Here is a 12,302-nt window from a genome sequence, read left to right as displayed (position 1 = left end):
ATAATCAATTATTATCAATTATTAGCCTATATATAGCAAATAAAGTGCTGTAGTAATCAGAGGTAGAGATATTTGATCACCACTCTGCCCAGGATACCAGTTCTAAAAGGAAATTCGTTTGGTCTTAGCCCTTAGTGGACTATAACTACATTAACTATAGACGTTATTACACATATTTATTAGCATCCGTATCTCTGACTGACTGGCGCAATAAATCATCACAAGTGAATGTGTTTTTATAAATCTTCTGTATGCCTCTTTGAAGAGAGTTTATCCGTACTTCAAGTGCAGGGTGAAGCAACTCAGTCTGCAGATTTAGGTTTATATATATATATGGTACCATATTAGATTTATATTCCTTACTTTCAGGTAGCCTGTTTTTGTATCACTTCCTACATCATTTCACTTCGGCCTTATCTTTGGGCCAAAACATGTCATTGGTTGAAAACGATGTTAGTCATTACGGTAGAGAAAACAGTTTATGGGGGTGGTGATAATGGTGAAATTACACAGATACGAAGACAACCTGAACATAAGGCATGCACACTGAGTTTTTTTTTAAACTTAGCATAAAACCTGATTTTTACAATTAAAATATACTGTACGTTTGCTGTAACAGGTATAAACAGCTTTTATACACTACAGAATATGTGTCAGGGACGAAATCTGTATAATGTCTGTTGAAACAAAAGTGTGTCCTACATAATACCTGTGTTTCTTGTTTTGTGCCCAGTCCCTGTAAAGTCAAATCCCAAGGATGTGTCTGAGTTACACTGTTCAGCTCTGCAGTTGCAGTCCCTGGCATGGGGGCAAGGCTCTGCCCTGCGTTGTCTGTTTTCTGGGAGGCTGACAGCTGTGTCTGTAAGCCATCAGGTCCGCTCTGGCAAGGCTGGAGCAGATGAGTCGTGGGCGTAGTGGGTTTACCTAGAGCACACTGATATATCAATCCAAGCTGTCGCTCCTCATCGACACAGATGCCCAGAAGTTGTCTCTCCAGTTGCCACAGCAACCGCTATAATTGGCTGCTGCCTCAAGCGATCCCTGAAGCTCAGAAATGAAAGGGTATCTCTCTTATGAACTTTGCTTTGATAACACTGCACACCCAGGAAGCACGCTTCATAAACCAAAAGCACTGCAATACCATTAGGCTGATTGAACTCTGTAACTTTGTATCCATAAGCAGGGCTGGCTTCACAGAAACTTGCGATGTGTGATGGTTTTTGCTTTCTTGACAGACAGTGTGGATATACTGGGCTAAGTGTTCAAACAGAAACATCTGCAAATTTAGTTAAAAATAAGCTGTGTAGGCCTAAATAGGAGGGTGCAGTATGTTATATTCTGTAATGAATATATAATATCTCTTCTAAGGTTTACTTGCCTGGTACAGGTTTTATGTAGACCCTTTTAATTAACCTTTCTCTTTCGATCTAAATTGCTTTATTCAAATTTTCCAAGTTCCAGGAGATACATTATCATGCATCCCATTTCTAAAATATAGTGTGACCATGTTATACATTTACAAATTTTCCTGCGATTTGCCCATAGGGGAAAATAAAGGCAATTGAGTATCTCTGTAAATAGGCGTACAATGTCAGGTGAGAGCTGAAACAGTACTGGAATAAGAATCTTACAAAGCAAATACTTTTCTTCTGGTGACACCGATGCTTCAGGCATTGGCTTTGAAAGTGAAGGGACAGAAAGTTACAGAGACACTTTTAATGATATCTTTCAAACCTGTCGGCTCGATGCTATCAGTTTCTTTGCTGTATAATGAGTCACTCAAGTTAGCCAGACGGCTGCTTGTCACTTTGACCAGCTGATGTTATCCCTGTAGAGCCAGCTAAATCTAATGGCTATCTTTCACTCTTGCATTCTCTAAAAGTGGGTTTTATATCTTCAAATAAACCAGTTAAGTGCATATACCCAATAACTGCAACTCTGCTGTCTGGGGAAAAGACTACAAGTATGACACTTAAAAAAAAAAAAAATAATAATATTACACATTTCAGTCATGCTTTACATTATTTGAACAAAAGCAACTACATGCTCAATTATTATTATAACATTAGTGTAGAACCATGGTACTAGCAATGGCCAAAAGTTTCATCAGAGTAATATATACACATTGATGCTTGCCGTAGTTCTAGGAGTGAGGCTCAGCTCGCTACGCTAATCCTATTGGTTCCTCCACCTATATATTCCCGGCTCACGTTACAATACTTCTTCTGCAAGCCTTTCTCCTCCACTCCCCACGGCCTCCTTTGCAACTGTATCTCCCTTCTGGGAGTCGGTGGTCCTCCTTCACCCGGCCTTGGTGACGTCTGACCGATGTCAGAGGTCACACCTCAAACGAGGGCGGCTCCTATCGGTTCAGAAGACGAGATACTGGGCCAAACAGTCAACCATCCCACGCTGCACTTTACATCTTACAATGCTGAGCTTCGATATTTGAATATATTACTCTGATGAAACTTTTGGACATTGGTACTATCGTGGTTTTGCAACGGATAACTAGTGCATATTAAAGGAATAGAACCATATTTTATACCATTGCAATATAACTATTTAGTGAACATTTGAAAATGCACAGTTGTGGTGCCATTTTTCCAATAAGCCATAGCATTGTAGCTACAATTGTCCGTTGGTAAAGAACCATTTATATTTCCATTGTAGAGCCATTGAAGATATATATTTTTGAGTTTGAGTACACTTGCTGGAAACTAGGTTTTTTTCATAATTGACAATGTTTTACGTCGTATACGTTTCTGTAAAATTAAAATACATGTTACAATATACAAAACAAAACATAAGGAGAATCAAAGCAGTGTTCAAGAAAATTGAAAATTGTCTCTAAATCTTGGATTCCTCAAAATAGCCACCCTTTGCCTTAATAACAGCCTCACAAACACGAGGCATTCAGTTAACAAGTTTCAGCAGGAAATCACCAGACGTGTCTTCCCAGCTCTTCTGCAGCAATTCCCAGAGATGTAGGGCACTTGTGGGTAGCTTTGCTTTGACTCTTCTGTCCAGTTCGTCCCATACAAGTTCTATGGGATTGAGGTCTGGAGACTGGGCAGGCCAGGTCATTAGACTGAGTTGTCCTTCACTTTCCTTCTTCGCCAGATAGTTCTTGCACAACTTTGAGGTGTGTTTCGGGTCATTATCTTGCTGAAGAATGAAGGACTGCCCAACTAGCCGTAATCCTGCTGGAATGGCATGCCTCTGAAGTATGCTATGATAGCCATGCTGGTTCAGCTTGCCATGGACTTGGTAAAGATCACCAACTCTGTCACCAGCAAAGCAACCCCAGACCACGACACTGCCTCCTCCATGCTTGACAGTGGGAACCACACTTGCAGAACTCATGCGCTCACCCTCTCTGCATCTTACAAATACTCGGCGGTTGGACCCATATATTTCAAATTTTGACTCATCAGTCCATAAGACCGACTTCCACTCCTCAAACGTCCAGTTTCTGTGTTATTTGGCCCAGGCAAGTCTCTTCCTCTTATTCTGCACTCTTAACAATGGTTTCTTTGCAACAATTCTTCCAGTTAGGCCAGCTTCACGCAATCTCCTCTGAACAGTTGATGTTGAAACATCTGTACTTCTAGTAGCATTTAGCTGAGCTTGTATTTCAGGGGCAGTTAATCGCCAGTTTCGCAGACTTGTGACTCTAATGAACTTGTTCTCTGATTCTGAGGTCACCCTTGGCCTGCCTGACCTTGTTCAGTCCTCATGAGTGCCAGTTTCTTCAAATCGTTTGATGGTCTTGGTCACAGCAGTTACAGACACTTGCAAAGTTCTTGCGATTTGTCTTAAAGATTGACCTTCATTTCTTAAAGTAATTACAGACTTTTTTCTTTGCTTAACTGAACGTATTTTGCCATTTTCTGCTCCCTTACATTCAGGAATGACAAACTTGTGCCTATGCTACCTATATTTATAGTAATCATGGACCCTTACCTGTTTTAAAATAACTTAGATGTACTGTATTAGTTTTGTTGGTACAGTACTATATTTTTAACAGAAGTAGTATTTTAATTCAGAATGATATGATTCTGAAAATATCACTTGCCAAAACTAAAGAGACGAAATCTTAACTGTAATACAGTACATACTTTTAAATCTGGTACATATTGTAGCGGTATGTAAAATTTCCCATTAATCCCAGTGCTGATTAACGGGATTAATGTGTGTGTGTGTGTGTGTGTGTGTGTGTGTGTGTGTGTGTATATATATATATATATATATATATATATATATATATATATATATATATATATACACTGTATATATATCTTTGGCATCCTAAGTATCCATATTTCTTTCAAATGTGTCTTTAACAAAGACAAATTCAAATTATGATGTGGCCACCCAAGAACAGAGAACAGAGAACATCCTGGTGTGAAAGAAATGAATGACTGTAAGACTGTAGTAAAAAAATAAAAATAAAAAATATGGTATGTATTAGAAAATAATGTAATTACAGAAGTAAATAGCTTGCAAAAATCCAGCTTCTCATTTATATCAAAGTATAGGGGGCAACAGATTAGTTTCAGTTAGTTGAAAACAGATCTCCATCCTGTACCACCAATTAATTATTTAGGAAAAGTGAAACTATAGCCGGGTAAACTATCATATACACTACTTCCTCTTTGCAGGTGCAAAAACAGGAAGGATCCAGATTATATCTTTTTGTACAATATCAGGTCACAATAGGCTACAAAATAATTAGCAGATAAACTAGGCCACTGAACATGATTTGGGTTTCATAATTAAAATGTAGCACACCTGTATCTGAGATAAACAAGACCTCAGTATTTAAATGGTCGACTCACTGAGTCATTGCTGACTTCAGGAGACTCACACAGCACTTGAATCACACACAAAGAAATCTAGCATGAGAAACATAGTTATCTTGTATTTTAAGGTTTCTGGTTCTAAGGTGTAATAGTTATTTTCAGTCCAGCACATTCTTCAAGAGCTCATTTCATGTACAAGCATCTCAAGGTTTAACAAAGGCCCTGTGACATAAGCAAGCATGTCAGTGAAAATCATAGATCATGGTGAGATTTTTTCACTTTACTAGTGGCTTTTATTTTGCCTTCATATACCTTATAATTTTGCCCAGTTTATTTTAGATATATGTAAACATATACAAATATATAAAATAGTCAATATTTTATATATATGTATATTAGATCAGTCAGACAGACAGCTTCCAGGTATCACCTCTAGATTATGCTAGGATAAATAACTTATGCTATAGAAAGGACTTAACAAAATGTAACACAATTGGACAAGCTCTTCTCTACACATATACATATACGTTAAAATAAAACTTTTTCTGATTATATTAAAGAGGTTACACTGAAGATGCCAATGCGCTGTAATGATTCAAATTGACCATCGAGGCTTCCCAATAATGTGGTTGATACACTGCACTTCAACATATGACTTAATAAACTGTGGTAACCGACACTCAATTATCAAACTCCTCTGGTGGCACACTTGCTGTTCTGATTGATAATAATGGATGTCTTGCTTTGGTGTAAAGGGCAAAGTCAAATTTTCTTGGCTAATCCAGAGTTTTGGATAATCGAGTGCCAGCCAGGCTTTGATTTGAGTCTGTAAAGATGTTCACATAGTGCTGTGTTAATACATCCACAATTTACAACCAACCCTACGGTTAAACAATACATCTCATGTGTGCTGAGTAATAGTGGCGCCACAGCCACCTTCTCTGTTCTACTACACTGAGATTTCCTGGCAAGTATCAGAATACTCCCTCCATTATTCTGAGTGGTTTTGTGCTCTTCTGTTCCAGTATTGAGTTACTATCACTTAGCTTTGCTCTGCTTTGAGCTGAAGCTACAGATGCTAAGTGATGGCACTGAACAGATCCAATCACAGATTGTTATCATTCAATTAGTATGCCCTGTGTCCCCTTACCAGCATACATTATACAATGGCAAAGATCATCCTCCTATTCATTTAAATGGGCTATGTGTTGTCATGGTTGTTTTTAATTTCAAATGACCTCATAGCCATTGTGATATTGCAATAAGCACAGCACAGTTTCCTATGTGTGCTTTACTTTATATCGCACTGTTTTATATATATAAGTTGGAAAATATCAGGGGAAAAATTGGTTGCATTCAGCATTTAAAATACAGTTTCAAATATGAAACAAAAAAAGTCATCAACCTGTATCAATTCCACATCTATCAATGAACTATGGGTCCCTAAAGTCATCTCCTAGCTAACAGCAGCACTGTCCTCAAAACACCTGCTGAGCCCACAATCCATCACAGCCGTGTAGTAATCTATAAACCCGCTCCTCTCCTCTGTTTGAATTAAAGAAATCAGCTATTTCCCAGATACTAATTAACCCTTTAGGATGAACATCTGCCACCTATTAAGGAGAATAACTGGATTACCAAAAGCCTTTAAGATAGGCTTCTCATACACAAAGTCATTCTGCTCAATGCAGGCTGGCACAAACACCAATCCACCACATGTTCCAAGGGCTAAGTAGACCAGAACGTTATGCATTTCAGTAATGCTAACAAAATAAGAAACTTTAATCATAACTGCACTAATGTTGTTTCTTGGTATTTACATACAGACATGCTCAAATTTGTTGGTACCCTTACAGCTCATTGAAATAATGCTTCATTCCTCCTGAAAAGTGATGAAATTAAAAGCTATTTTATCATGTATACTTGCATGCCTTTGGTATGTCATAGAATAAAGCAAAGAAGCTGTGAAAAGAGATGAATTATTGCTTATTCTACAAAGATATTCTAAAATGGCCTGGACACATTTGTTGGTACCCCTTAGAAAAGGCAATAAATAATTGGATTACAGTGATATTTCAATATATTTTGTTGGAACCCCTCCACAAAAAACGAAGAATGCACAATTTTCTATGAAATAACTTGAAACTGACAAAAGTAATTGGCATCCACCATTGTTTATTTCATATTTAATAGAAATCAGACTTTGCTTTTGATTTTTTATTCAACATGATATTGTAAATAAGAAAACAAATGAAAATGGCATGGACAAAAATGATGGGACCGCTAACCTAATATTTTGTTGCACAACCTTTAGAGGCAATCACTGCAATCAAACGTTTTCTGTAGCTCTCAATGAGACTTCTGCACCTGTTAACAGGTAGTTTGGCCCACTCTTCCTGAGCAAACTGCTCCAGCTGTCTCAGGTTTGATGGGTGCCTTCTCCAGACTGCAAGTTTCAGCTCTTTCCATAGATGTTCGATAGGATTCAGATCAGGACTCATACAAGGCCACTTCAGAATAGTCAAGTGTTTTGTTCTTATCCATTCTTGGGTGCTTTTAGCTGTGTGTTTTGGGTCATTATCCTGTTGGAGGACCCATGACCTGCGACTGAGACAGAGCTTTCTGACACTGGGCAGTACGTTTCGCTCCAGAATGCCTTGACAGTCTTGAGATTTCATTGTGCCCTGCACAGATTCAAGGCACCCTGTGCCAAGCGCAGCTTTTTGGCAAGTCACATCAGCTCTATGTTCACAGACGAAAAAATGAAGCTTTCAAAGAAAAGAACACCATACCTACAGTGAAACATGGAGGAGGCTCGGTTATGTTTTGGGGCTGCTTTGCTGCGCCTGGCACAGGGTGCCTTAAATCTGTGCAGAGCACAATGAAATCTCAAGACTATCAAGGCATTCTGGAGCGAAACGTACTGCCCAGTGTCAGAAAGCTCTGTCTCAGTCGCAGGTCATGGGTCCTCAAACAGGATAATGACCCAAAACACACAGCTAAAAGCACCCAAGAATGGATAATCTTCTTTTTTTGTGGAGGGGTACCAACAAATTTGAGCACGTCTGTATATATATATATATATGTAAATACCAATGCTGTATATTTTATCTGATGTATTTTTTTGTTTGAATATTTGCACCTCTTTTGAAATGGTCTTTAATTAACAGAGTAACTTACTGGACAGACTTGGAAACTTGAGATCGAAACTTGGTGAACTCTCCTGGAGCCGTCCACTCAGAGCCCAGCTGAAAAACAAAACATACAAGAGGTCAGTGCTGCTATTGCTGTTGTGTTACTCTGGATCAAGGTTTCACCATTTTTAGATATAGTCTGTATTTATGTGGTTCAGTTTGGACCAGCGTGTAAGTGGTCATTGATCTAAAATGATGGCCACAAAAATGCCTTGTGCTTGCAAAACCTCCTCTTTCTATAAACCTTGCACCGCCTATGCAAAATTCTATTGTATTGGCCGTCAGTATTGGACTAGAAATATGGGTATTTATATAACAAGCGTTGACAGATCTAGCATCAAATTACTTTTTCCATAATCAGTGGTCCCGATTTTGAATCTCTCTTGCATTCATTCAAATCCAACAACAGAATGACCGGGCAAATCACACTGTTCCAAATTAGGAGGCATTGCGATTATTATTATTATTATTATGATTATTATTATTATTATTATTATTATTATTATTTATTTATTAGCAGACACCCTTATCCAGGGCAACTTACAATTGTTACAAGATATCACATTATTTTTACATACAATTACATTATTTTTTACATGTTATTATTACATACAATTACCCATTTACACAGTTGGGTCTTGAGCAATCTAGGTAAAATACCTTGCTCAAGGGTACAGCAGCAGTGTCCCCCACCTGGGATTGAACCCACGACCCTCCGGTCAAGAGTCCTGAGCCCTAACCACTACTCCACACTGCTAAGCAGATGCAGAGCTTGATCTAAGGAATTCTCAAATATCAGCTGTTTAAACACACTTTTTCCCATAATGATCCTTGTTATATAAACAGAATACTTTCTTAAATTGCTGTGGATATTTCACTCATGATGACCCCTAGACCCCTTGGAGACTCATTATTCTGCTCTCCTCATTCATGGAATATCTACAGTGCTCTATGCACATTCATGATGTATCCTTCATTATGGTATATGGTTGTATAAGGAGATGTATTGTTCATTGGTCATTGGTCGTAAGAATGGCTACTTGGCATGGCCTTCAACAGGGAGATGTCGCTTTTCTATATTTCTATATAAATGTCAAGGATTCCATTTGCTTAACAAAATAATGTGCCATGTGAGAGTCAGCCCATTTCCACAAAAGTTTTCTTTTTTTTTTTGTCTGTATATTATTTATAAAATTAGTTATATTGGATTTTATAATATTCTATACCTTAGAAAAATCTGTATTTAAAATGAGTTAAAGTTTTGTGATTAGCTAATAGCTAGAAATATTGTGGACAGTGGATTTATCTTAACTATTCCAAATCTGTATTGAGATTATATATATATATATATATATATATATATATATATATATATATATATATATATATATTAAAAGGGTTGTCTGGCCTCTGTTTGTTTGTGATTAATGACACAATTGTCTTCGGGCAACACAATGATATTACTCTGTCTTCAGGCAATTATGCTGTGATATATATGGACCGCTTATTAAAGTAGTCATTATAGGGGTCATTATATATTGTATAAAGGATAGCCTGGAGTCCATTTTAGGAGAATAATAAAACAGCAAGGGGGTTTCAGATACGGCATAAACCACAGGACTGAAGGTCACTCATTGTAGTTGTCTGAAAACAGCTTAGTTTAGTTTTTTATTATTCTCTTAATAAAATAGAATATTATTAAGTATCTTGTGAACAAAAAGTAATTAAAAATAAAAAAAAACAAAAAGTATTGATTGCATAAGTCTTCACACCCCTTGAGTAAATACTTGGTGCAAGCCCCTTTTGCAGCAATAACAGAGTCGTTTTGGATAAGTGTCTACCAACTTAGCACAGCGGGATCGTGCCGTTTTTGCCCATTCTTCTTGGCAGAATAGCTCAAGCTCTTTCAAGTTGGCTGGGGATCGTCTGTGGACTGCTGTCTTCAAGTCTTGCCACAGAGTTTCTATAGGATTCAGGTCTGGGCTTTGACTAGGCCACTCGAGGACATTCACTTTCTTCTTGCTGAGCCACTCCATTGTTGCTTTTGCTTTGTGCTTAGGATCATTGTCCTGCTGAAAGGTGACTCTTCTCCCCAGTCCCAAAACATAATACTACCACCACCATGCTTTACTGGGATGGTGTTAGCAGGGTGATGTGCCGTGTTTGGTTTTCACCACACATATCGCTTAACATTGAGACCAAAAAGTTCCACTTTGGTTTCATCAGACCACAAAATCTTCTCCCACATGCGTGCAGTGTCCCCTAAGTGTTTCTTTGCAAAAGCTATGCGGCACATCATATGGCTTTTTTTCAGCAGTGGCTTCCTTCTTGCCACCCTCCCATACAGACTATGTTTGTGGAGTACTCTTGAAATTGTTGAACAGTCAACATTTTCCCCAATCTCAGCCAGAGACCTCTGTAGTTCTTTTAAAGTAATCTTAGGCCTCACAGTGACCTCCTTCAGCAGTTTTCTTAAGCCACGGCTACTGACTTTGGAGGGACGGCCTGATCGAGGCAGTGTCTTGGTGGTGCCAAACTGTTTCCACTTCACAATGATGGACCTGACAGTGCCCCAAGGGATATTCAAAGACATTGAAAGTTTCTTATAGCCTTCCCCCAATCTGTACCTTTCAATAACTTTATCCTGGACTTCTTTTGGCAGCTCCTTGTTCGGCATGTTTTGCCATTTGCTTCAAATTCACTTCATATAACAGAAACAGCTTGATACTTCATCCAGGAGTATTCAAATCAGTTGAACTACTGTGATTGGACACAGGTGGGCTCTATTTAACTTATTATGTGCCTTATTAAGGCAATTTGTTGTACCTGAGCTAATTTGGGTTTGCTATGACAAAGGGTGTGAAGACTTATGCAATCAAGACTTTTTGTTTTTTTATTTTTAATTACTTTTTGAATATTTCTATAATTGTTCACACATATATATAATATCCCAGATAGATACAAGTATCTAGTACTGGTGAAAGCTCAGGTGGTACTTGAGCTATATAATAATAAAAAGCATAATTCAATATCGCTTGAAATTGTAATACTAATATCTCTCTATGAACTACTAGAACAGATTTAATTCTCCAGGGATGCTAGCATGCTTTAATTAGCCCAAAGTCCACGCTCTTCTCAAAGATAAACAACTTAACAAATAAACACATTTTTCATGTTGTGCCAAGCCTTTGTTTCAGAGATCTCAGAACCTGCCCTAATTTCCTATCAATGTTCTTTGGCATGGCTCCATCCATATATATATTTTTATGACCTGCCAACTCGATTACTTTCAAGACAATTTTGCCTTTCATCTCCTGAAACATGGTTTGACCTTCAAAAACATTTGTTTTCGCTCTTAAATGATATAATGTTTTTGTGAGGAAAAAAAAAACAACATGTTTCTAGCTATCTAAAGGTCGCCTTCACATGAATATTAACTAAACCAGTCCTTATACTGCTAATGCAAATCTCTTACAGTATTTCAGTACCCGCTTTTGAGAACTTTTTAAGAGTGGAAATAGTTTAGCTGTGACTGTGTTCACGGTTGAGACAACAATTTAAAAACTGAAATTCATTAATACTAGATTACCAATCCTTGATGCTCCTGCTCTAAATTTAGTTTGAAGTAATTTGGCTTGGTGCCTGCTGTAAACTCATTTGTCTCTCACCTTTCATGAGCACTGATTTCACAAATGTTGTATTTAAAAATGGGTCCCCAGTGACTCCACTAGTAAAAGCCCTGTCACTTGGAGTTCAGTTGCCAATCTCACTGGGGTTAGGGAAGAAAATTGTCTGAGGTGTCCAGGCAGCGATGTCCCAAGCTGGACTCCGCTCCCGGGTTCAGTGTCTCAGCAGCATCTGTTGCTTAGGTTTGACATATAAAAAGAGGTGACTGAATGGAATGGAATTGAATGGGTGCCACTGGTCAGTAAGTCAGCTTCAGTGGTGAGGGAACATTCCAATTGGGCATTTCAAATTGGGTAGAAATATATCAAATTATATATTTAAAAAGTTACAATGCTGTCACATTTAACGAGCAGCAATATATATTAAAAAAAAAAACAATTTCTTCATTTGCCTTCCCGGGTTTTGTGAGAAGCTTCATCAAAATAGCAACATCATTAGGAGAGGTCTCTCTGTCTCGCTACACAATTTGCTTTACCAAACCTCTAGCTTAAAGAGATAACGGATAGCGTAGCAACGCATTAAATCTCTGTTTGCCAAATAGATAGATGCTGAGTACACACAGTACATTATCACAATCTGTATAACTCTACTATTACTTGCATTACTCTAATGGAAG

At 37.9% G+C, this 12,302-nt stretch overlaps 1 protein-coding gene across 1 annotated transcript in view; it reads right to left on the bottom strand.

The window, feature by feature from the left end:
* LOC117964157 (N-acetyl-beta-glucosaminyl-glycoprotein 4-beta-N-acetylgalactosaminyltransferase 1-like) overlaps nt 1-12,302 on the bottom strand; it is a 144,879-nt gene that overhangs the window by 29,326 nt on the left and 103,251 nt on the right. The window contains exon 7 of the mRNA XM_059002983.1: nt 7,986-8,053. Coding sequence (XP_058858966.1) covers nt 7,986-8,053 — 68 coding nt within the window. The remainder of the gene's footprint in view (nt 1-7,985; nt 8,054-12,302) is intronic.

Source organism: Acipenser ruthenus, chromosome 28, assembly GCF_902713425.1.
Source record: "Acipenser ruthenus chromosome 28, fAciRut3.2 maternal haplotype, whole genome shotgun sequence".
NCBI lineage: Eukaryota > Metazoa > Chordata > Actinopteri > Acipenseriformes > Acipenseridae > Acipenser > Acipenser ruthenus.
Note: the sequence above shows the minus strand (reverse complement) of the source record. Positions and strands in the feature narration are given on the sequence as shown.